Below are 27,491 nucleotides of genomic sequence, written 5' to 3'. Positions count from 1 at the left end.
CCTAGACTGTTATTGGCTGCTTCTTCCTCCTCTGTTAGCCAATGGGGCTTGGCTTATTCTGCTGAGCACTACTCCCCTTCCCTGGCCAGAACTATAACTTGCTAAAAGGAAGTTCACTGCTATAATTGATTGTCGCCTAAGGAGTCAGAGAAACGCATTTTATTTCGTTATGTTGCACACAGAAAGTGAATAATTGCATACTGGAGCTTTGTTATTCATCAAAGAAAACTATGCAGAAGGAAATATTCCTTTTCTTTTTTTCTTTAATAAACACTTGAGTTGCAGAGTTTTAGTGTTCTGAAAAATCTTAGAAGTCACCACGTTTCATGCCTTCTACAAGTGACAAAGTAGAGCTGTGCCATGACTATTTGTCAAGGGTTGCATAAGTGTTTTGGAGAAAATCTATAACAGATGCTAAGTTTTCTGTCAAAGGCCTTCTCAATGGCTCTGATAGGAGGAACAAAAGATCATTACTAATCTTACAAGTTAAAGAAGCCTGATTAATTTGACTCTGAATAGAGGAGATTTATGGCCAGGGAGATATCTATTTATCTGTCTTTCTATCTGTGCATAGATAGACAGACAGAGAGAGAGATATGCACATTTTTTAAAACGTCTTTCAACTTCACATATATACAAACCATTGTGCACTTGGCTTTCTTCTCTTCATTTAATACGTCCTGGAGATATTGTCATTGGAAATTAGCATCTTTTCTCCTTGACTTTTCAAACTAAAAAAAAAATCAACATTTTTAGACATGCAAGTAGTTGGGAGAATAATTTTGTGAATAACTCATATGATGTACATACATGAAGTTGGCTTATCTTTACACACATATTCATATGTACATGAATATGTACAGATATTTATATTTGTCTATATGAGTGTTTATGTACAAATAAATATTTTTGATGAAAAATTGAAAGTAAATTGTTAACATCACAGGGTTCAGCTTTTTTCAAGACATGTTAAGAATATTATTGTGCATAAGATAACATAAAATATACTTTCCTTTTTCCTAACTTTTTGTGCTAGATATTGAACATAGGCCCTCAGGCATTTTAGGCAACCCTGATACTTAAACCACACCCCCATACGTAGCTCTTTTGTTTGTGGTTTGTTTTTAGTTAGTGTATTAGGACTTTGTCTTTGACTTTGTGACCTGGAATTCTTCATTGGGATGCTCCTGATTTTCGAGTAGCTGGGATTATAGGAACTCACTATCACTCCTGGCTATTAGTGATAATTTCTTATTATAAAGTCCATACTTGGATTTTTCAAGTTGTCATGTAAATGATTTTTATAATTCATCAAATCAAGATCCAATCAAGGTTTCCATACTGAAATTGTTAGCTCTTTTTAGTCCATTTTAATAGACACCAACTTTTTTCATTTCAATATCGTTCCTTTTTTCCCTTCTTATGAATTTTGAAAAATTCATATGTTCATGTCACCTTTACCAAAGTCAAGACTTAGAATGTTTCCACTCTACAAATTTCCCTTGTGTTCCCTTACAAATCCCATGTAAAAGGAAGTACCATTCTAGTATATTGGAGGGATATAATATACTTTGGTTGGCTCATCTTGTTTTTGAGATTCTGTTATACGGGAATTCAATTTCGAGGTACAAAGAAGCCACATTTTAAGAAGTCAAATTGGGAGTCTTTATTAGAAAGACAGTGACTGCAGGCGGACACATGGCCCCAGAAAACTTGCAGCCTTGAATACACTAACACTGTAAGAAAACTGAGCCATAAGAGTAGTAAAGCAAAGACAAAGCGGAAAAACAATACCAACAAACCAGATCAACTCCAATGGAGAGCCAAAGAGGGATGCCTTGGTGACCTGAGGAGAGTCAGGAGACATGAGGCATGGTGTGCAATGGTGGCTGAGTTGGTTGAGGCCTACATCGGGTCATGGTCACAGGGGGCAGAGTCACAGGGAGCTTGAGAGTCTTTCCAGTTTATGGCACAGAACGGGCAGGTCCAGTAACATATTGTCCAAGTCCCTGCCCTTGCCTCTAGGAATTTAGGCACCACCATCACCCCCATAACCTAGGAGTAAGACTTCACCTTCATCCACCAAGAAGAACAGATAGCTAAGCTCAATATCCATATATATGTATATATATATATATATATATATATATTTATCAGTGGTTTGTTTCTTCAAACTATGGAGTAGTTTATTTACATGTTTGTTTACTCATTCTATCTCTGTCTTTCTAAAATCTACAAAAGTATATATATATATATATATAATTGTACTTTTTCTGGAATGATATGATATGCCTAATAACTTGCTTTTAAAGAGCATCTACAGGATTATATTTCTCAATACTTACACATGTAATGTTTAATACGTATCTTTTATAGAAGGCATGTTGACTGCTTCATTTTTGATCTTTTTATTATTATTTTAATTTTCACAAGACTACTAGGGAAAATAATTTCCTCCCAGCAGTATGTTTTCTTTCATATACTATGACTGTTGGCCAACCCCAAATGTATGGTATGTCCAAAGCTTTCATGCTTGCTATGTTTTCACCTTCATAACATGATGGTATTACCATATTGCACAAAGATCACTACTAATACAAGAAACTAGAGTTAAGCCAAATGCCTAGGCAATGCAACTGCCCAATTTTCCATACTATAATACTGCCAGCGTCAGGTTAATGTAGAATTCCCAGTGTTTCTTCTCTATATTCCCTTTACCTAACATAATTCAAATAATTATAGCATTGGAATATTCTTTCAGTCACTACTCATCTGAACACTTATTTATCTACGAGATCCTTATATGTTATGGTCTTTGTAAATTTACCTGAAGTCTATACTTTAAAAACTTGATTATAAAGTACTTCAGACTTGCATTTTAAAAATAAAATATTGCACATGTAAATGCCTTCTTTGTACCTTTTTCTGCCCCATTTTCCTTCCTCTTTTACTCCCTTGAGTTTATATAACCAGTATCCTAAAATTGTAATGCCTTTCTTCATTCAGGTTTTATACAATGTGTGTGTGTGTGTGTGTGTGTGTGTGTGTGTGTATGTGTGTTGTGTATGTCAGTGTGTTCACTTAAGAAATGTTACACCAATGGTATCATGTTGTATGTATCCTGTCAGTTTTGATTATTGGAAATTGTAATTCATTTCTTAAATTGTTCTATGCTGTTTTTATAATAGTGATTTAAATTTGTTTCCCTCTTAATGGACTTTTAAATACCAGTTATTTCCACTTGTTAATTTTACTATGTTTCAATTACTGTTAAGCCTGGACACTGTGCTGTAGGGAACACTGGAAATTCTTTGGGTGACCTTGGTTTCTGATGGTGTTTTGGGGGTCCAATTGGTAATGTTCAGTAATGTACTTGATTTCTCATTGAATATAGTAGCGCTGTCCTTATCAGTGGAGTAAATTTTCTAAGACACCCACCCTGCCCCCCAGTGGATGCCTTAAACTGAAGATGGTGACACATGCTATATAAATTAATAATTTTTTCATATTAACTAAACATTTGTCATGTACTGTAGCTAGAACTTTTGTAGTCTGGAGCATTAGTACAACATTTCTTACAGATTTCTTTTCCTTCACAATTTCACAGGTAGAAAGTTCATTCTTACCAGAGAGCTTAGCAACCTGATCATACTTTATTTTTTCCTTTCCTTATTAACTCAAGAACTTTAACACTTCATTTAAAGGAAGCATGTTTATGGCTTCTCTGTGTATTTTTCTTGCTAACATCAGTACTTTTGAACTTTGGAGTAAAAATTAATTTAAAAAATAATTTCTTGAAACAAGTACCACTATGCCTTGACAGCTAATCTGATAACCAAGAAGTCTGCTAAGTGATTAATGTGTGGGTAGTGCATACAGCATAGATACTCTAGACACAGGGGTCAGTCACATCTTGCAATGGATGGAAAACATGGTGATATTTCATTATGTTGCTTAGAAGGGCATGTAATACGAAGTTTGAGTTGTTTATTTATGAAATTTTTCCATTTAATATTTTTGAACAGTAGTTAACAATGGAAATAGAAACCACAGAAAGTAAAACTACAGATGGGGGTTATGTATAGAGGTGAAAAACATGTTTATTAGAGACTAATAACTGATAATTATTTTGTTTTTGAAAGACTTTTTAAGACAGTGAATATTTCAGAAATTATCATTAAACTTAAGGAAAAATATACTTTGTTTTACTTAGAACTCTCTTAAAAGTTTCTTTTTTTTCCTTGAAAATCATGGTACTAGTGCCAGCACTGCTTGTGTTGTTTGAGTTGCTTATATGTGACATCTTCATCCCACATTTGACATTCTGAGATTTTGAAAGCACATTGATGCTGTGCCTAGGTACAGATACATCTCTGATTAGTCCTACTCCAGAAGTTACATGTGTGTGTATGTATATATATATATATACATACATATATATGTATATATATACATATATATGTATATATATATATAATTATAAATTATTTTCTCTTTCTTTTAGTTAGTACATTGGCTTATTTTTTCAGTTGTGATTATAGGTAAAGTGCATTTTTATTTGCCTTGGGGGGAAAATAAATATACTCTGTTGCTGTATTGTAAATGTCAATTAGGTCAAATTACTAAGTGTTGTTTACATCATCTATGTCTTTCATGATTATTTGATTGCTTGTTTTATCAATTACTGAGTATTTAAATTCAATTATATAGTTTTTGCTTCATTTTTTGACACTGTATAATTAGATGTGATTGCATTTAATTTTGTTACATCTTATCAATAATTTTTAATCAATCAGAAATGTGGCACTCCATCCTTGGTAATTTTTTTCTGAAATATACATTAGATCAAATTTAGATAGTCACTCCAGCTTTCCTATGATTAATGATTGTACAGTGTATACTTTAAATCATTTTATCTTTCATCTACTTTTTACTTTGAGATGGAATTCACATGGTATAAAATCTACCACTTTAAAGTGGTAAATTTAGTAAAGTGTAAATTTAGTAATCTCAAAGTTGTGGTACAATAGCTTATCTAATTCTTCAACATTTTCATCACCTTGTGAAGAAAACCTATACCCATTGACAGTCATTACTTAGCCCTCCTCCTTCAAGCTCCTAGGGATCACTAAGATATAATAGCCCAATGGGTCATCTCATGTAAGATAGAAATCACACACAGACTAATTCTGAAGCAAAAGCAGGCAAAGTTTACTGCAGAGAAAAAGTACAATAGACTACTCCATAGGGAGAGTAAGTCTAGGTTGTAACTAAGAAGAAAACAGCAGCAGGCTACTTCCCAAAGCAGAGTAGCCCTGGGGTTGGGTGGTCTAGGTTTTTAACCCTTCATATCTGCCTGTCTGGTGGTCCCATGTAGAAGTGGGGTGAAGGCCAGATATGTACAAAAGCTCATTTCCTCCTACATTACCTATCTCATGAACATCTTAAATTCCTATCCAATGACATACATCCTATTGTGATAATGAAGCAAAGGTTATTTTTTGGTGGGAGGTTCTTGCACAGATACTCTTAACTTCTGGAAAGTTCTGATTAGCTGAAGTGGGACTTGCCCTTCTCCTCCTTATTCTTTACTCTCAGGGAATGGGTAATTGTCCCATTTGTTTATGGCTTGGGCCAGAATAGATACCTTTTGTAGTTTTCTGGTTCTGACTTTCCTCAGGTCTTTGTCACATTCTTTCTGCCTATTACATAATGTCATAATTATATTTTAGGAGTTTTGACTCTTCTGTATGTTTCTACAAATGGAATAATTTCTCACTTCTCTTAGCACAGTGGGTGTAAGGTTTTATTATTTATGTTGTGGCATGTTATCAGTGCTTTACTCATTTTTTAGGGGAATTTTTATTCATTCACTAGTTGATGAATATTTGGTTTTATCCACCTTTTGGATATTATAAATAATACTGCTATATCTGTGTATACATTTTTGTGAAGAAATGTGCTTTTGTTTTTTGTTTTGATTTTTGTTATGAGGCTTGAACTCAGAGCTCCTAGCTTGTTGAGCTGGCATTATACTGTTTCCATCACACCTCCAGTCTGGGTTTTCCTGGCTAATTAGATAGAATCTTGCAGACTTTTTACTACCAAGATAGGCTTTGAACCGTAATCTTCAGATCTCAGCCTCCCAAGTAGCTAGAAGTATAGGAATGAGTCACTAGCACTCAGTGATATATGCTTTTAATATCTAGGGCATAGACATATACATTGTTGGATTTTATAACATTTTTGGAGGAATTGTTAAGCTTTTTCTATGTGGTTGTATCATTTTATATTTCATTTTATATTTCTGTCACTAAAGTAAGAGAGTTCCAGCTTCTTATTTATGCTCACCTTTTTGATTATTCATCCTAATGAATGGAAAGAAGTATTTCATTTGTGGTTTTGATACAAGTATTCCTAACAAATGATGTTGAAAATGTTTCCATGTACTTGTTGACCATTTTCTGGAAATATTCTTGTCTGTTTTTTCTTTATGTATTTTAGACTCTGTTTATACATGTTTTTAATTGCTGTCTTACATATGTTTCTAATTGTTACATAATTATAGCTTTTCTTTGTCATTAGTAATCTTTGTTTTAATAACTGTTTTGATATTAATATAGTCACCTGAGCTCTGTTTGGCTTATAGCTTACATACTATACATTTTCCCATTTTTGTTTTTTTACTGTCAACTGATTTGTGTCTTGGAATCTAAAGAGTGTCTCTTGCAGACAGCATATTGTTGAAAATATTTTTTGTTTGTTTTTTAAAGACATGCAAATATATTAATTTACCAATTGGGAAAATGACAGAGTGTAGTTACCCATTAGAGCCGCAGATGATGATTTTGGAGGAAACTCTGTGGAATTAGAGAACATACAATGGCTTGGAAAAAGTATTTTTCTGTCCTACAAAAAGAGATTAATTTGCAAATGATTCTCTTTGGGACTAGAATAGAGGATAGTATATGACAAAGTCTGTCTAGGTGTTGACAGACTCAAGTCTTTCTTTCTGTGATGTGAATTTACAATTTGGGAAGAAAGAGAATGCACTAAAGGTAATTTTTACTTCTTTGGTGGATTTGAGCAAATAAGGAAAATTTGCAGAAAACATCTTCCTGCCCTACAAGGGTCAGAAACAAGGGAAGTTCACTGGGATCTTGAATCCAAGGTAGGGTCTAAGGCCTTTTAATTTCCTTTAAATCATTGCTCAATGTGCCAAAAGAAAAAGCCCTACTTTATTTAGTGTTTACCTATTGCTTGATCCTTGTTGCTAGAAAGCATCTCTGTGAATGAAAATCAGTAAGTATGACCTTTTGTGTCTACCTTCTCTTTCCTTTATACAGATAAAGAATAAAAGCAAATAGAAATGAATTTTGGAGAAGTTGAGATTCCAAAATCAGTAGAGGCAGTATATGATTCAGTGCTGGTAGCAGACAAAAAGAATTATTTTCTAACTCCCACAGTAGTCTTTGGTGTCTTCAGACAAAAGGAAAATTAAGAGTTGGAATGAAGATGTCACATGATGTGTATAAATTATGGTTGCAGAATAAATATTTCAGTAGATTCTGGATGGTGTGTCCAAATTCTCTGAAAAGAATGGGTCATGACTTTATTCCTAGGTTATTCTGATGTTGAGCTTCTTGTTTTTGTTGCCTATGATTTCAGGTCGCTTCCTTTAGTTTTTTTTTTTTATGTTATGAACTAAATTTGTCCTATTATTGGAACCATGTTCATTTTTGAGCCTGTTTCCCTTCATTTTGTTTTGGTCTGTCATGGGCCCTGAACTCTGGGCCTGGATGCTGTCCCTCAGCTCTTCAGCTCAAGGTTAGAGTTCTACCACTTGAGCCACAGTGTCACTTTTGGCTTTTTCTGCTTATATAGCGCTGAGGAATTGAACCCAGGACCTTCATGCATACAAGGCAAGCACTCTACCATTGAGCCACCTTCCCAGCCCCTTCTTAAGTCCAAGTTTTGACTGTGGGCTCTTATTGAGCAAGATGTTCATCAGTACAGTTTCTCAGTACGGTTTATTGCCTTTGGGTGCTTTTGGCACCTGACATCATCTAATCCAGTTATGTTCCTATGTTCAATGTAAGCAATAAGAAGCTGTACCATGTTCTGTTTTGTTGTTTTCTGTGGATTCAAGGACTTGAACTTAGGGCCTGGAAGCTGCACCTTAGCTTGAATTTTGTTCAAGGCTAGCACTTTACCACTTGGGCCACAGCTTCACTTCTGGCTTTTTGGGGCTTAATTGGAGATGAGTCTCACTGACTTTCCTGTCTTGACTGGCTTTGAACCACAGTTCTCAGATCTCAGCATCCTAAGTAGCTAGGATTACAGGCATCAGCCACTTGCACCCAACTTGGATAGTAGCTTTTAGTCCATTCTTACTATCTCTACCTTTGATTAGATGGTTTAATCAATTTAGCTGTAATACGTAACCACAAGGAGATTTACCTCTGTCATTTTGCATTTCTTCTTCCATTTCTTCTTTGGTGTTACCTAGCTTATATTGTTCTACTTCTTATTTCTTTTTCTATTTTTTTGTTTTTTAAAAAAAGTAGCTGATTTGCAGTTTGCATCTTAATTTATAAAAATGTTTGATTAATACCAACTTATGTTTGGTAACACACAAAATCTTTGCTTCTGCTTCTGGTTTTTTGATTATTCTTATTAAGGATTCCTTCTAGTTGATGAATATCTGTTCTTTTTGTTTCAAGACTTTTTTTATAGTTTTATATTTTGTATTATTGGATGTTTATATTGAGCATAATTAGTTTTTAAATCTTATACGCCTCAAATGGACTTATTTCTTTTGTTTTTAATACATACTACTTCTTTTTAAAACAGTTTTAAAACTATTCCCATCCCCTTTCATCCTGTTATTTTTTGGGTAGATTCCCATGTTTATGTCTGGGGCTGGCCTGAGTCTATAATACTTTCATCTATAGCCGTCCATAAAATTGAGATTGCAAGTGTGAGCCACCTCATACAACTCATCTATTAATATTATTATTAATAATAATAATGAGCACTATTTATTACCATACATTAGTTTTACCAAAGGGGTTTTATTGTGACATTTCTACACATGTGTGCAATGTATCCCAATCAAATTCCCCCATTATTTTCTGAAATTCTTTCTGGGCTATTTCTTCTCTATATATGGGATTACCATTATATTTACTTTTCTCTACGTGATTTCTTGTACATCTTCATTTTGGTTTCTTTCCTTCCCTGCCCCTCAGAATGGGTAATTCTTTGACAGAGCATATCTGTTCTTGAGTGTTTCTAGTGAATTTTTAATTTTAGTTTGGCACTGGGCTCTAGAATTCAACACTAGAATTTGTTTTGTTCTTTTCTTGAAGTATGATTTATATACTTTATTGATGTTATCTCCTTGACAAGACAATGATGAATTAATTTTCTTTAGGTCTTTTTTTAAGACACATTTATTCAGGGTCATCATCAGACTATTATGGTTAGCAATCAACAGCATGAATGCAAAAAAAAAAAGTCTACATTAAAACCCTTTTGTTGGAATGCTTTACACTTTCCACAGAACAGAAACTAAAATAACCTGTTTTACAATTAGTCACAAATACAGTCCTTGAGTTCTTTTTGCCCATACACATGAGTATTGTCTAAAACATGCTTTCTTTGTAGCAGCTAGGTCCTGCCACCACTGTGCTTGGCTGAGTTCACAAATCTGTTGTAACCTGTAGCTTCCCTGTCACTTCTCTGGCTCTCCTCTCCTGCTAAGCTTTGTTTCCTGGCAGTAATTAAAACCTCCTTCCACTGCCATAGCCACCTGGGGTTTGACAAAGTATTGGCCTCTACCACCATAGGGGTGAGAGCTTCTGCCCCCACTTTCCTCCCTTCATGGGTCCAAAATTTGAAGACTGTTGTCGTTGCCAAAATCGTTGCAGCTTCCACCACCTCCAAAATTGCTACCGTCATTACAAAATCCATTGTAGCCATCCCCACTACCGCCATATCCACCACCACCACAGCTGCCACCAAAGCCACCTCGACCACTTAAGTTTCCTCCACGACCAAAACTGTCATTGCCATCAAAATCACCTCCACAACTGCCACCAAAGTTTCCAGAACCACTTAGACCTCTTTGGCTGGAAGAAGCACTAGTCATCTCTTGCTTTGATAGGGCTTTCCTTACTTCATAGTTGTGGCCACTCACAGTATGGTATTTCTGAATGACAATCTTGTCCACAGAGTCATGTTCAAAGTAATCTCGTAAGTGGTGTTCTTCTGTGCCTTCTTTAATGCCACCAACAAAAATCTTCTTCACAGTTAAGTGGGCACCTGGTCGCTGAGAATCTTCTCTTGAGACAGCTCTTTTTGGTTCCACGACTCTTCCATCCACTTTGTGTGGTCTTGCATTCATAGTTGCATCTACTTCCTTCACAGTGGCACAAGTTACAAACCCAAAGCCCCTGGAGTGCTTGGTGTTGGGATCTCTCATTACCACACAGTTCAAGAGGATTCTCCATCACTCAAAATGGCTCCTCAGACTTTCATTGACCCTCTGATGAAGAGCTTCCACAGCTGTTCAGGCTCCTTAGGAGACATGACTGCAAAAAAGGGGTGGGAAGAGTCCCTTGAGCCATGCTTCCTTGGTGGTATCCACGAAGAGAAAGGTTCTTTACGTCTTTGGCAAGAGTTCCTTTATTCATTTATACATAGTTATAATAGATTTTAAGTCTTTATCATTAAACTCAACTTCTGGATTTCTGTGCACTGGCCGTGCTTCTTATTTCTTCTTGTATCTTTCGGTTGGAAACTTGGCATTTAAAATAATATAGTAAAGAACTCTGAAAATCAGACGTCCCCCATATCCCATGTGTATCATTGTCTGTTATTGGTAGCGGTATTTCTTTTCTGTTTAGTCACTTTTGAACTAGTGGTGCAAATATATTCTTTGCCATGTCTGGCTACCAGTCTTTGCTCAGTTAACTTTATGTCTTCAAGTCATATTTGTCACAAACCAGTTGACTGGAATCCTGCTGTGCCCTGATAGAAATTGTGGGTAAGCAAGAAAAAGCTTTGCTCGTGATTCAGGGCACTTGGTGGGGTGTTCTTTTGGTAAGCCAAGGCAGTGGATGACAAGAGGCAGTGGCACCTACTGTGAGGTGCTCCTCAGCGTCACAGTTCTTGGGCCTCCCCAGTTGTGGCATCTGAAATTGACAGCTCTCTTGTGCCTCAGCCTCAGGACCTGAAGCAGGAAGTGTGTCAGCTCTTTCATGTCTCTGGCAAGGTCTCACAGTAGAAAGTGCCTTACATGGCTCACCCTGATCAGCTGATACCAGTTTTACTTTAGCTTCTTTTGCTGACATCTCTGCTGCCATGGATTTTTTTTTTTTTGGCCGGTGGTGGGGCTTAAACTCTGGGCCTGGGCTCTGTCTCTGTGCTCTTCAGCTCAAGGCCAGTGCTCTATCACTTGAGGCACAGTGTCACTTCTGGTTTTCAGTGGCTTGTTGGAGATAAGAGTCTCATGGGCTTTCTTGCCCAGGCTGGCTTGGAACCAGGATCCTCATGTCTCAGCCTCCTGAGTAGCTAGAATTACAGGTGTGAGCCACCGGCTCCTGGCTTGCCATGGATTCTTGACTGTGGCTTATTGGCCTTCACTCCTCATGACAGTCTCCACTGTTGTGAGAGCTGCTTGTCACTTCCTGTTTTGTAGGGAGGGAGGCAGCTGCCTTGCCAACACCCTCACATGTGCAAGCTACAGGTTTTTCTCTTTCTGTTGTTGATATTACCAGCTCAGCCTCCTCACTATCCATGACAGTCAGAAGTAGGCAAGGAAGAATAGAGAAGCCTTTATTGACACTGTTGCAACACAGATAATATCTTCTGGCTGTTCAGAAAGTCAACCGAACAGCCTGATTATGTAACCAAAAAAAGGGATTGTGGCAAGATTGTCTGCACTAATCATGACTTTCTTTCAGTTGGGCTTAACATTTCCTTAAAGAACACAACCCAAGTTGAATGCCAGTGCCTTGTGCCCTAATCCTAGCTACTCTAGAGGTTGAGATTTGAGGATTGTGGTTTGAAGCCAAACCAGGCAGGAAAATCTGCAAGTAACCACACCAAACACCCAGAAGTATAGCTGTGGCTCAAGTGGTAGATCACTAGCTTTGAGCATAAAAGCTCAGAGGCAGGCCCCAGACCCTAAGTTCAGGCCCCAGGATTGGCACAAATAGATACATAAAATAAAATAAATGCCCTGAACTTTAGCTTTTGCTAAAGATCTCTGTGTACATTTGGGGGCATGCTTTTTGTGCCCCTGTAGGCAGTTGCCAAACTCAGTCTCTACTTCCAACTTACCCAGAGCTTTAATATCAGCTAACAGTGGGAGAACACAGCTTTCTAGCTCATTTCTGGCTGTAAGAACAACTCTGAACATGTTTATAGCCTTTTAAATTACCGAGAATAGGACTTCAGTTAACCACCTTGCTTATTATTTTCTACGTTTCCTCTCTGATTTAAAATTCTCTTTTCTTGCTTTCTGTAAAGCTGCTGAGGTTTTTTTTTTAATAATGGAAGAATTTTTAGCAGTGTAGATGAGAAAAACATCTTGTTTCTAGCCTGTGTTAGAAATTGGAAAAAGACCAGTCCTCAGTGATCATAAATAGATTAGCTTTGTCCAATAGAGGTATGCTCAGAGTCTCAAATTTGAACCGAAGATGCAATTTGAAATTTTCTAGGCTGACATAAAAAGTTAAAAGAAGTAGAAGAAATTAATTGTAAATGATACTTTTTACTGAAATCAATATATTAAAATATTGTCATTCAATAAATAATTAATACAAAATTTTTGAGATATTTACCTGCATTTTATACCACATCTTCAAAACTCAGTATGTATTTTACATTTGTAGCTCAACTGAATTTGGACTAACCATAGCTGTTGGTATCAGTGGATAGCAGCTACTCTGGAATGGTAGATTTAGAGGGACTCTGATAGTTTTGTCCTTAATGGTATGTAGTAAGAACTGGACCTGATGCACTAGGATTTGCTGAGAACCTCGATGTTTGTGATCAGTTGTGAACATAATGGAAAGGTAGAAAATATGGTAAAAATGTAAATACTCAACAATATCTTAACTGCTATGTACAAGGGGCAGAAAGTCTTAGTCACTTATTGAATGCAATAGTCAGATAAGATGGCAGATAATTTATTCTAGCAATAATGGTATTGAGTACTATTGATGAGTCAGTCAATGCTCTAAGCACTTCAGATATCTTCCTTAATATTATGGCTCATTCACTTTGTGATCTTAAGTTAGTAGATCACCTAAACTTCCTTGGGAGTATTTATTGTTTCTCTCTATAAAATATCTGGAGATGTACTAGACAATCTCTACCCTTCTTAATCATGAAAACCCATATCTTTGGATATAAATGATAAAGAAAATAGAATTTCTTTTGTCAGGGACTTTATAATCAAACAGAAAATACTCCTTGGGAGTATTTATTGTTTCTCTCTATAAAATATCTGGAGATGTACTAGACAATCTCTACCCTTCTTAATCATGAAAACCCATATCTTTGGATATAAATGATAAAGAAAATAGAATTTCTTTTGTCAGGGACTTTATAATCAAACAGAAAGTGAGGTATATTTATTTCATTAAAATGAATCTGGATAATAATCTCACCTTAAGAGAGTTGTAAAATATTGACCTGAGTAGCCTCAAACTTGATGTGTAGTACAAACTGGTGTTGGACTTTTTAATCCTCCTGCTTCAGCCTTCTGAGTGCTGGAATTATAGGCACTTTTCATTATGCCCAGCTTCCATATATTTCAGTATGTTGTTAGGGGATGGGACATATTTTATTTATTTTTATTGTTAGTGTAAAGGTAATGTACAAATGGGTTACAATTGCATAAGTCACGTAGTCAGTACATTTCTTTTTGAACAGTTTCCCGTTCCAAGACTTATATTAATGTTACTATGTTAGACTCAAATTTTGGGGACCATTTAAGATCCCATTAGGGTATTGACCATTGACAGTAGAATATGGCAGGGATTGAAGAAAGGGCTATGGATTACATAGAAAGTGCAGATTTTCTGCCTCTGCTTTCTGTCAAATCATAATAAGGCAGTTAAGTACTATTTAATATTTAAAAGTACTATATTAAGCAAGACACTTTCAATTCACCAGGTTTGAATTTTTGTCATGTTGCTTTTGAGCATATTATCTATAAATTTCTATTTAGGGTGATGAAGATCAGATTTGTCCTTTTCATCTGCAATTTTTTGTTCTCTAATATGATGTTGTATTTCTGCTGAGTGTTAATTCTTTGTGATTAAATGATGCTGAATAACTTTATATCAGCAATTCAGCAAAATTGGAGCCTAAGACTGACTGCTTAAAATGATTAATGTCTGTCTCAAGAACAAGTACATAGTGTTTCAAATGTGGCACAAATAACCCAATGGAAAAGTGTAGCTTTCTCAAAGGAATGGAAATTATCAAGGCATTTAAAGTAAATTCTATGAACAGTAGACTTCTCTCTTTCTCTTTCTCTTTGTATTTCCATTTGAGTGCCAGACCTCTCTTTTTATGTAATATTTGATGAGTTATATTGGTAGGACAGTTCACAGAATTTTTATAAAGCAGTAATATCCACTTGATTTATTTCAGGTAACTTGTCCAGGAGTGGTGCTGAAAGACAAGGAGGACATCTACCTTAGCATCTGTGTGTTTGGCCAGTATAAAAAGACACAATGTGTCCCAGCCACTTTTCCACTGGTCTTCAATGCCAGAATGGTATTTGAAAAGGTAAGTTCAAATATTGGACCAAGTATTAGCAAACAAACACAAAAGCCAAGTGACTCCAGTTTTTTAGTAAAAGCCAACCTTATCATTGGACAAATTTTTATGTAAACAAATTATTAGAAATTTGCTGACTCCATGCTTTGGATTAATCCAAAATTGTAAACGGAGAAGTTTCAGAATAAATATACATTATACTATGCACTGAATCAGTTGCCTTTTTCTTGGTAAATAAGCTTGTTTCCATCATTGTCTTAGTGGGCTTTATGTAAAGCAATTTACCTTGAATTCTGAATTACAATTTTCACACAAGAAAAGAAGACATTAAGAAGTAAGAGTATGCCACATCTTGTTTATGACTACCTTGTAGTTCTTGTTTCTGTCATACTTTTTCCTTTGTTTTCTACCCAAATTGTTGCTTTGGGTGTTATTAATTCACTTTCATCTTTCCTACCTATTTCCTCCTCATAATTACCTAGTACCTCCTCTATGCCATAGGACAGAGCACTATTTACAGCTGAAGACCTATGCTAAACAAGGAAAAATGTTCTCCATTTAGAGCTTGATAGGTGCATAAAGAGAATTAAAGGAGATCAAGGAGGTTAGAGAGATTTTGAAGAATGGTCAGAGAAAACAGTAACACTTAAACAGAGCCTAAGTGAGGCTATCAATTATTTGAAGGGTCTAAGAGGAAGGCATTGAAAGTAGAGGGATAGCAAATATAAAAGCCTTTATATTTGTTAGGAATAATCTTGCTGACTTAAGAGAACACCAAGAAGGCCAATATGATCATGGTAACTAATAAAGAAAAGAGTTCTAACAGATGGGATTGGAGAGGAGGCAGAACCAGCTATAAAATTTATAGTAGCATTCTCTTTTGGCCACATCCCCACCAGCATCTGTTATTGTTAGTTTTCTTGATAATGGCCATTCTAACTAGGGTGAGGTAAAATCTCAATGTTGTTTCAATTTGCATTTTTTTTTATGGCCGGAGATGTAGAATATCTATGTGTCTATTGGCTATTCTTATGTCGTCTTCTGAGAAGTCTCTCTTTAAGTCTTTAGCACACTTATTAATTGGATTGTTCTTTGAGGAAGCACTCATACAGTGAGAACAAAGGAGGATATTCTTAGGAGAGGATCACAAAAGCTCAATTGTGAGCCTATGATCATATAAAAAGATGCTTATTGAAATGAACTCCAAGAAATGGAAACAAGAGGGTTTTTTATTGTACTATTTAAAGTTCTTTTTTTCTTTTGTTTATTTTCATTTGTCACTTTTTCTTGTATGTAAGTTTATCTGATTTGGGGAAGAAAAGAGGAAGCACAGAAACAGTGGGACAAAGAGTGAACCAATTCAGCAGTGATACTCACTAGACACTATGTTGGAAATGAACTATACAACTGGGGGGAGAGGGAAGTCGAGATGGGGAAAAACTGGGAGAGAATGAGGGAGAGGGTAGCACTGTTCAAAAAGAAATATACGCATTACCTGATTTATATCATCTTTACAATAAAATTTAAAAAATAGTAATCATGGCATCATGGCATGCAGAGAGGAATGGACAGTTCTTGCTAACACCGTAAGTTTGGCTGGGAAAGGAACGATATTCGGGGAATGTGAGATTTCAGAAGAAAAGTCATTACATCTTCCTTTCCTTCCTTCTTCACTTATACCCCTTCCTTCTGCTCCCACATCAGGTGTTTCCTGAAGCAGTAGACCCTGGAGATGTGGTTGCACAGCTTGAGTGTAAGTTTTTAACTTTTTAATTCTTTATTTTAAAAGATCTTAGAATTTATCAACTCTACATTATTTAATACTTGGTTGAATAAAAGTTCAAAAGGATATACTAGAACTTCAGAACTCTTGAGCTAAATTTTTTTATACTTCTTGAATTTCAGAATATACCTGGAAAGAATTTTTTAAAAAATTACTGAAAAGTATTTATCTTTCTGTTTTGGTCTATGGAAAATAAGACTTATTTCAAATTTTATTAGGAAATATACTGTAGAAATGTTCTAAGGATAAAAATTCCTGGTAGACAGGACTTTGCCCTGAAAATAAAACTAAGTCTTTAAGTAAAGTAGGAAACTAATAGAAGATTAAAGTAATACTAATTTACAGTACCTATGTTTTTTCATTTTTGTATGACTTTCATTATTTATAAATTACTTTAGAGAGATAAATTTTCAAGGCTTTGGATAACAGTAATGTCTTCAAAGTACTAGAATCAGATACAAATGATACAACTACTTGTAACAGCAGTGGTGAAGTGTACTCTGGTTCCTGCTCTGTTGAAACTCTAGCAAAGTGGAAGCATGGAACCATGTGCTGTACTAGAATCGAATCATGTAGGGAGGAAACAGGCCCATGGGGCTTTCAGGTTAGTGATGTCTCCAGAGAATCTTTTGAGGCAAATGCCACATCTAATTGGTTAAAGCTGTTCTGGCACCTGATAAAGCACTTTCATGGTAGCACACTAGGTAGGTTACCCTGCGCAGATGTTAAGGAATATATGAATTTTAATATGCTCTGAGTATGTTATTCATTATGTGAGAAACCAGGTATCTCAGAGAAAAGACAGTAATTTATTTTCTTTTGAAATTCTTCTGTAAAAAGAAACAAAATGTGTTGTTTCCTATTTAATTTGAAATTTTAGAATTACAAGCAGAATGCTTAGTGGTTAGTGTTTGTTTCTTCATTTCCCTGATTCAGTTTTTCTCTTGGGTCTCTATGAAACAAGTGATAGTCTACTTTCTCTGCCACATGTTTAAATGATGATACTCTATCGTTTTACTCTCTCTGGCGTTTTTCATTCATTTCTGTTCTGTCTTTATATGATACTCTACAAAGACTTGACTTCATATATTACACATGATATGTGATTACTCATGATTTTCACATCAGTTTTTATTTCAAATCTTTGTCATGAATTTGGAGGTCTCTCTTCATTTACTTCACTTCCTCTATCTTTACATCTTTGTCTAGTAACCTTTTCTAATACTAAAAGAGCACTAAAAGTAGAGTGGTAGTCTCACATCATGTTCACCCTGGCTCACATAAAACAGGTTCTGGAAAGTTAGGTGTGGGGGTAGACACCTAAAATCCCGGCACACAAGGAAGGCTGAGTCAGGCAGATCATGAAGCCAAGGATAGCCTATGCTACATAGTGAGACCCTATTTTGAAAAAGTTATTGGGTTATTTAAAAGCAAACTTTGTCATTCTATTGCAAATACCTTTAGCAGGTAAAGGCTTCATAAAATATTAAGCAATCACTTTAGTATCACAAAATTAAAAATTCCTTAATAAAATCAAATAGTTAGTCATTATTCAGATTACCTCAGTTGTTCCCCAAATGCCTTTTTAAAGATAGTTTCTTAAAATCACAACCCAGGCAAGATTTGAAACAAGTATTATGTATGACTATTTATCTCTTTAGTTGCCTTTCTGTAATAATGTCTCCTACTTTTTTGTTTGACTTTTATTTTTTTGGTGCCAGCCCTTGTGCTTTGAACTAAAGGCTTAAGTGCTGTCCCTACACTCTTTTTTCGAATATTTTTTTATTTAAGTAGTTTTACAAAACAGTTGGCATTGAACAGTTCATGAACACAATGCCTCTTGATCAATGTCACCCTCTCAACATTCTCACATACCCCTTCCCTCATTTTTCTTAATTTTGAGGTTATCTATTGAATTTCTTTTGTCATTTAACAAAGCAGTTTGTGTATACAATATATCTTGTTCTGTGCCAACCCTTCAACATCTTCACTACCCTTTCCTTATTTTTCTCTATTCTGTAGTATATATAACACATTGTTGAATGCATTCTACTCCCTTCTTCCATTCATTTTTCCACCCTTCTCTCCATACCCCACACCAACTCCTTGCAAGTACCTATTTCTTGGTACTTATTTTGTTGGGTTTTGACTTAGTCTTTCTAAAGAATTATACTATTTGAGCCAGGTGCTGGTGGCTCACGCCTATAATCCTAGCTACTCAGGAGGCTGAGATCTGAGGATTGCAGTTCAAAGCCAGCCCAGGCAGGAAACTCCGTGAAACTCTTATCTCCAATAAACCACCAGAAAAGCCAGAAGTGGGGCTGTAGTTCAAGTGGTAGAAGGCTTGCCTTGAGCTGAAGAGCTGAGGGACAGTGCTCAGGCACAGAGTTTCAGCCCTATGACCAACAAAAAAAAAAAAGAAAAAGAATTATACTATTTACACTCTTCACAAAGTCAATTATACTTTGCTCAGGATAGCACTCTACACTTGTGCCACAACTCTACTTCTAGCTTTTTTGCTGGTTAATTGGAGATAAGAGTCTCCTAGACTTTCCTGCCCAAGATGCTGTCCTCAGATCTCAGCCTCCTGAGTAGCTAGAATTACAGGCATGGGGCACCAGATGCTAATTAGAAGATGCTAATTAGGCTTTTAAGTTTGCTTAGGTTCAAGATTATTTTATTTTGTTGTTTGTAAATCATCCTTGACAGTTGGTGCCCTGTATATAATGTGTCTTGTCAAGTGGTATAAAATGTGTGCTTATCTTTAGCACTGCTAAGATTGATGATTTAGTTTCAGGCATAAGCCTCGTTCCTGCATTATAAATTTCCAATAAACTTTTTTCCTAATAGCTTTAGCAACCCCTGAGAGCCATCTTTTCATTAGGGCCATCACAAAATTATTGGTTTTATATATTGTCATTTTAAAATTTAGTAGCTGGAATTTTATAAAGGAAAATTTTATTATCTATATTTTGGTTCTTCTGAAATCTGTTACCTATAGAAAAGGCAGCATAAGTATGTCACTCCCTTTGGCCCTTCATTTATTTATTTCATAGCTTTAGTAAGGTATGATCTACATATCATAACATTTACCCATTGTAACTATAGTTAAATGACTTTTAGAAAACATACCCAGTATTGAGCCATTATAACTATTCAGGTCACAATATTTCTGTTATCCCAAAAATTCCCTTTATATCTATCTGCAGTTAGTCCTTATCTCCACTGATTTTTGTAAATTTCTATAGACTTGTATTTCCTAGAAAATTCATATAAAGGCTGCATATTATATACAGTATTTTCTCTCTGACTTCTATCATCTAAAGTAATGTATCTGAGGATCCTTCATATTATTCCATATGTGAACAATTCATTCTTTTGTTAATCACCAAATAGAACTATTTTGTAGAACATTTTTCTTTCATTGACTATTCAGTGGCTGTTTGGATTATTTGGTTTTTATAAACAATGTTGATATAAATGTGTGGATGTGTGTGCTAGGTTGTATGCTGAATATATATTTAAAATTTTAAGAAGCTGCCAAAATGTTTTTTAAAGTTATTAATAGCATTTTACATTCAAACCAACAGTGCTTTTCCCCATCAGTCCCAGAGCTTGATAATGTCATTCTCTTTTTAACATAGTGCTTGCTAAGTCATTCATTTATCTGATCTTGTAAATGTTTATTCACATCTTTTGCACATTCTTGAATTGGATTATTTGTGTTCATAATAGGTTTTAAAGGTTTTTCTTTGTCATCTAAGTCCTATACGAAGAATATGTTTTATAAATATCTTCTGCCAGATTTTGGTTTGTCAAAATGATCATGTACTCCTTTATTTTACTAATATGGTGTAGCATACTGATATATATTCTAATATTAATCTTTAACTCCTGGGTAATGCTATATAATTCTTCTTATATTTTCCTGGATTGTTTGATAAATTTTGCTAATGATTTTATGGTCTATAGTTTTGTAATTTGATTTTTATTGTTTTGTTATGTAGGCATTATTGGCCTCTAAGAAGAAATCGTATAGAATTTATATTACTTTTAAACATCTACTAGAATTGCCTTGTGAAGTGATCTGGGCCTGGGCTTTTCTCAGTGAGAAGATTTTAAATTACTATCTAATTTTTTTATGCCTTTCTCTTCTGAAGTTAGCTTAGATATTTATATATTTATATGAATTTGTTCAATTCCTCTAAGAAGTTTACTTGAAGTTGTTCATTTCATCTTATGTTTCTTTTAATTTTGTCAGGGTTAGTAATGATGTTCTTTCTTTCCAGATTTTGGTAATTTGTAGTTTTCTTGTGAATGGTTTAGTCTAAAGTTTTATCAAATTTGTTAATAATTTTTAAGAACCAAGTTTTTGTTTTGATTTTTCTGTTATTTTATTTGTATTTCCCTGATGTTTAATTTGATCTTTATTCTTCCTTCTACTTACTGGATAATTTAGTCTTTTCTAGCATCTTGACACAGAAGCCTAGATGAGTGATTGTAGTTAGTGATTCCGTTTAAAAACGAATTTTTAAAGCTGTAATTTTCTCTTTTCACTGATTATGCTGTATTTCATAAATATTGAGTCTTGTTTCCATTAATTTCTTTTTTTCTTTCTCCTTTTTTTCTTTCTTTCTTCCTGTGTCATCCTATTTCCTTCCTTCTTTCCTTCCTTCCTTCTTCCTTCCCTTTCTCCTTCCCTCTCTTCCTCCCTCCCTCCCACTTGTCTGCCTGCCTGCCTTCCTTGTTTGTTAGTATCAGAGTTTGAACTCAGGGTTAGCTTTGCTCACTTGATAGCTTTCTACCACTTAAGGCACACATTCAGCTCAGCTTTTTTTTTTTTTTTCTGGGTAGTTTCTGCCTGTGCTGGACTAGAACCTCAGCCTTTCACTTTTTCACATCTCAGCCTTCTGAGCAGTAAGGATTACAAACTTGAGTCACAGGCACCTGGTTTGTTGTCATTAATTTCAAGATGGCAGTTTTTTCTTTTTTTTAATGTTATTTCTTTGACCTTTGGATTAAAAAATATATATTTTATTTCCACACATTTGGGGGCTTCCTAGATTTCTTTCTAATGCCAATTCTGTTTCAATACTGTTGTGACATCAGAACATAATTTATAGAATTTCAGTTCTTTTAGATTTATTGATAATTATTTATATTCTACATTAAAGTCTGTGTTTGCAAATTATCTAAGAATATATGACACAAAATGTACTTTTGTAACATTAGTGAGTTATTTCTTGTCTGTTTATAGTCATTTATCTCTTAATGACAGGGATACATCCTGAAGAACACAAGATAAATGTTTTCACATTATATGAACATCATAAAGCATGCTTACACAACCCTGTATGGTATAGCCTACCATACACCTAGGCTATAAGATAGCCTAGTCTTATAGCCTTCCAGGCTACACATTATTGCTCTGAATACTGTAGGCAACTGTGACACAATGTTAAGTACCTTAACATAGAAAACTCACAGTAAAAATAGTAGGGAATTGCACCAAGCACTGTTGGCTCATGCCTATAACCCTAGCTACTCAGGAGGCTGAGATCTGAGGAGTGCAGTTCAAAGCCAACTCAGGCCAGAAACTCTGTGAGACTCATCTCCAATAAAGTTCTCAAAAAACCCAAAAGTAGGGTTGTGGTTTAAGTGGTAGAGCTCTAGTCTTGAGCAAAAGCAGCTCAGGGACTGTACCCAAGGACTGGGATGTACACACACACACACACACACACACACACACACACACACACACACACACACACGTACTAGGGGATTGGAAACTTTCATCTTAATTATAATCTAATGTAACCAGTTTGTTGTTAGTTAAAATATTATTATATGGCATCTATATGTATCATTTATATCAAGGAAGCTGATAATATTCAAGTCTTTTCTAGTCTGACTTTATTTTTGAGTGAGGTTTATTTTATCAATCACTAGGAAATGGTTATCTACACTTATAACAATGATTATTCTTTTCCTTCTCCTTTTATATATGTCAAGTTTTGTATCATATTACATTCTGGGTAGCAATTTGTATCCCTAAGTCATTATTGAATTTAATCTTGATTATTCTGTAAAACTTCATTTGGCCTTTAAATATAGCCTTGGCCACTAGAAGGCTCAGAATAAATATTGCAGGGGGAAGGATTTGCTTGCAGGTAGTTCGCTTAGGAGCTTCAGGGAAATACATGTTAATATGTATGAAATATATTGTCAATTATATTTAAAGCTATAGTAGGGCAATTTATATAGAAGGCATTCTCTTGAAAAGATGTTTTAATACTTATCAGGATAAAATTAGACATGCACCATTTTTGGACAAGGAAGGCAATGAAAGTTTTCTACTCCATAAACTTTTCTATTAGCCTATTCATAACCTTTTTCTCTTCAGCTTTTCTTACTGAACATTTACAGATTTTTTCCACATGTACATACATACACATATACACATATTACACAAACTACCACAAGTTTACTCCCTGTTCATCTAGACAAACATGTGTCTTGGGTTTTCCACTATTTCTAGTCACTGCACAAATTTATCATCATATTCAGAAAGGCCATTTCTTACTAACACATGTAATGTGTAAACTAGCTTCTCTATTTGCCAGTACTTCAGTATCTCATTACTTTAGTGTCTCATATCTTCTCTCTCTCTATATATGGATATTTTGATAGCTAGAAGTTATTGCTATACTTTGCCTGTTGAATGTCATGTGCTGGGGGTGGTCCCCATTGTGACACTATTAGAAGGAGGTGGAACCTTTTCAATCCTTAGGTCACTAGGCTGTGTGGCCTTGAAAGGGATTGTGGGACTTCTCATCCACTTTCTGGCTCATGAGATCACCACTGTTACATGCTACATGCTTATGCCATACGTGCTGTCTTCACAAGAGGCCCAAAGAGCTGTGGCTGCCATCTTGAGTAGAACCTCAGAACTATGCGTCTTTTCCCTTTATGTCTTTAGAAGTTTAAGCTAACAAGTAGCTAATTGTTCTGCCAAAACAAAAGATATAAAAAGGATAATATGCAGGGCAGAAAGAGGTGAAGGGTGTTCCTTTTTATCCCTCATGGTGTTATTTATTTTTTATTTTGTCCTGTTAAAAATACTTTTCCTATTTCGTTCACAGCTGTATCTCTAGAGCATGTAACTGCACTTGGCACATACTAGGCCTTTGATATCTAAAGAGTTAAATAAAATATAAATGTATCATATAACTGCCTTTCATTACTATTTTCATGACCCTTGGAGCTATCCTGTTGAGAGGAACCTGTTTTTAGTGTTATAAGCCTTTGATTAGGAACATACTTTGTGTTTGAGACTTTAAAATAGATAGGTGTTCTGAGCCCATTCCTTTAACATTTAGATAAAGAGGAGACACAATCATTATTTATGTAGCAGTAGATTAGTAGGTGGCCCAATAGGCTCCTTGCCTATAGGGAAAAGTGGCAGTTTCATTAGAGCCACTGATTTTTAGTTTTTATGAATTAATGCTTACCTGGTGTTTGGGATATTTAAAGTACTTTTAGGTGTGGATTTGAAGGTGAGAATAAGTCCTTCAAAGTCAATGAATGTGAGTATCTCTGACTCAATCTTCACAAGAACTTATAGGATTCAGGATTCATATTTTAAATCTACAAATACATTCTAACCAAGTTATTTTTTAAAATTTATGATACAAGCAATTTATTTTTAATTATGTTAGTGAACTTAAAAAATTGAAAATATATTGTTCAACCAGAAATACCTCATACATTCCTTCAAATAACTAGAAATTTTTATATAATACTTTGTACTTTGAATATATTCTTTAACATTACCAAAGACATATGCATTTTAAATTTTAGTAGGTTCTCCTACATTGCTATAGCATTTTATACATTTTTTGTTTTTGTTTTTGCTTTTTTTTGCCAGTCGTGGGGCCTGAACTCTGGGTCTGGGCACTGCCCCTTAGCTCTTCTTGAGACACAGCACCACTTCTGGCTTTTTCTGCCTATGTGGTGCTGAGGAAACGAACCCAGGGCCTCATGCATGCAAAGCAAGCACTCTACCACTGAGCCACCTTCCCAGCCCCACACCAAGTTATTTTATAAGCATGTAAATAGACATTTAGAGGAAATTATTATAGCAATTTTTCCTGCTGGTACAAAGGGTTAGCAATAGTTTGAGCCTGGGCACTGGTGGCTCACATTTGTAATCCTAGCTACTCAGAAGACTGAAATCTGAGGATCATGCCTTGAAGCCAGGCTGATTTGGAAAGCCTATTAGTTTGTCCAGTTAACCACCAAAAACGCCAGAAGTAGAGCTGTGACTTAACGTGGTAGAGCACTAGTCTTGAACAAAAAGAGTTCAGGGAAAGTGCTCAGGCCCAGAGTTCAAGCCCCATAACCACTACCACCACCACCATCACCACCACCAAAAAATACCCAACATTCTGGCCCTTTCTTTTGAGATATTTCCTGAAGGTTTTTGATTTGGTATACTGTATACTAGTATTTCTGGAGTGTTGTAGTCTGTCTCTAGTTTGTAATTTACACTAAAAATTATCCATGTAAATGAGAGTTTTTATATAGGAAGGAAGATAATTGTCCCTAGTTATAAAGGGCAGCTTTGTTAAGATGAGATTAATTGCATTATACAATCCAGTAAGATGAAATTTGTATCAACTTAATCTTCAGTTTCCAGCAGCACTTGTTCTCAATAAAGCTTTTCCCTTAATAATTGAAGGCTTTCTCTCTGACTTTTTTTTTTATTGTGGTAAAATATAGGTAGCATAACATTTGCCATCTTAAATCATTTTAAGTATACACTTCAGTGGTATTTAATACAGTGGTATTTAATACTGTGCAACAATTGACACCATAACTTTATAACTTTTCATCTGGTAGAACTGTAACTCTACACCCCTTAAATAATAACCTTATTTCTCCCTTCCTTATACCCCTGGCAACCACAATTCTGCTTTCTATCTCTATGATTCTGACATTGTGTCTCATATTGGTAGAATCATATGGTATTTGACCTTTTTTGACTGGTTTATGTTACAGAGCAGAATGTGAAGGACATTCTGAAGATTCATTTGTAACATATGTCAGAATTTTCTTCTTTTTAAAGAATGAATTATATTCCTTGGTGTATTTATAGCAGTTTTTGCCCATCTATTTGTCAGTGTTAATAAGGTTGCTTCTACCTTTTACCTATTACAGATAAGTTGCTGTGAATATGGTGTGCAAACATCTGAGTGCCTCCTTTTGGCTCCTTTATGTATGTTCCCAGAAGTGGTATTGCCGGATCATATAGAAATTCTGTTTTTCATTTTTCAAGGCTATGTTGTAATGCATTTCTCTAGTTTCAGCTATATAGGAAGCAGAGGTAGGAGGATCATGGTCCTGAGGCATCCTTAGTTCAAATCCTAGTACTATCACAATTTTTTTCCCCTTTTTCTTAGGAATTGCCATACTGTTTTCCATTGCAGCTTGCCATTTTACATTACAGTCAACTGTACACGTGACTATCTGGTCACCAGCCTTTGCTGTTTTTGGTTTTAAAATTTCATTAGTAAATATCCTAATGGATATGAGGGGGGTATCTTATTTTTGTTTGAATCTTCATTCATTCCCCTAATCCTTAATGCAGTTGAGAATGTTTGTTTGTTTGTTTTTTACTACTTTATTGTTGTTTTAGAGGTGATATACAGGAGGGTTACCTTTATGTATGTCAAGTAATTAGTACATTTCCTTCCTGTTCCCCCATTCTCTTCCATTCCCTCCCTCCCATCTCGACCCTCTTGCTATATGGTCATTGTCAATGTCCAGTGTAGTCAGTGGGCTCTGCTGCTGCGGTTTTTCAACTGCTTTCCACAGTTTCTGTACCGTTCCCCCATCTTCCCCAGATATGCACACATATACACTATGCATTGGGTAAACAATACAGATTCATCAGAAAATGAAAAGAGAAATTAAGAAAAGATCCTCTGTTTCCTTATCCTTGGAGTTCAATTTTATATATACAATGTTTTATATACATATGAAGAGGTGTTTGGGTTTTACAACTTCATGATTTTCTCTTAAGACTGTCCTCTTTTGTTCATACTGTATGTGATATCTAGAATTCTGAATAATCCCATTGTGTTTTATATCTAACTTCCACATATTGGGGAGAACATGTGCCATTTGTCTCTTTGATCTTGGCTTAACTTACCTGACATGATTTGATCCATCCATTTCCCTGTGAATGACATTATTTTACCCTTTCTAATGGCTATATAAATTTTCATTGTATATAGATAGTATATTTTTCTCTATCCATTCAGTTATTGTGGTGCATCTGGGCTGTATCCATATCTTGGCACTGTGAATTGAGTGGCAAGGAACATGGGTGGACAAGTTTCTTTTTCATATCCTGGTTCATGATGAGAGTATTTTTTATGTGTTTATCAGAGATTTGAGTGTCTTCTTTTCAGAAATGTCTATCAAGTCCATTTTAAAATTTGGCTCTTTGTTTTTTCTTATCTTAGTTTTCTATACATTCTGAATATTAATCTCTTCAGATACATGTTTTGCAAATACTTCACTTTATCCTTTGTATACTTTTTACTCTGTTGGTAATACCTTTTGGTGTAATTTTTAAACCTTTATTTAGTCCAATTTTTCTAGATATTCCTTTGTTACCTCCACCTCTGATATCTTATCCAAGAAACCATTGTTAAATTCAAAGTCATATCAAACTTTTGTCCTATGTTTTCTTCTAAGATTTTGTACTTTTTGGTCTTACATTTAGAAATATACTGCTTACGGGGCTGGGAAGGTGGCTCAGTGGTAGAGCGCTTGCCTTGCATGCCTGAGGCCCTGGGTTCAATTCCTCAGCACCACATAAGCAAAAAGAAAAAAGCCG

General features: G+C 35.2%; 1 protein-coding gene across 2 annotated transcripts in view; it reads left to right on the top strand.

Annotated features, from left to right (window-relative positions):
* Positions 1-27,491, top strand: part of Spata6 (spermatogenesis associated 6) — a 62,787-nt gene that overhangs the window by 1,563 nt on the left and 33,733 nt on the right. For both annotated transcript variants that reach the window (XM_013016741.1, XM_013016740.1), the window contains exons 2-3: positions 14,674-14,811; positions 16,507-16,555. In XM_013016741.1, the coding sequence (XP_012872195.1) occupies positions 14,674-14,811; positions 16,507-16,555 (187 nt within the window). The remainder of the gene's footprint in view (positions 1-14,673; positions 14,812-16,506; positions 16,556-27,491) is intronic.

The sequence above is a fragment of the Dipodomys ordii genome, unplaced genomic scaffold (genome assembly GCF_000151885.1).
Source record: "Dipodomys ordii isolate 6190 unplaced genomic scaffold, Dord_2.0 Scaffold33, whole genome shotgun sequence".
Classification (NCBI taxonomy): Eukaryota; Metazoa; Chordata; class Mammalia; order Rodentia; family Heteromyidae; genus Dipodomys; species Dipodomys ordii.
This window is presented reverse-complemented; position numbering and strand designations above follow the sequence as displayed.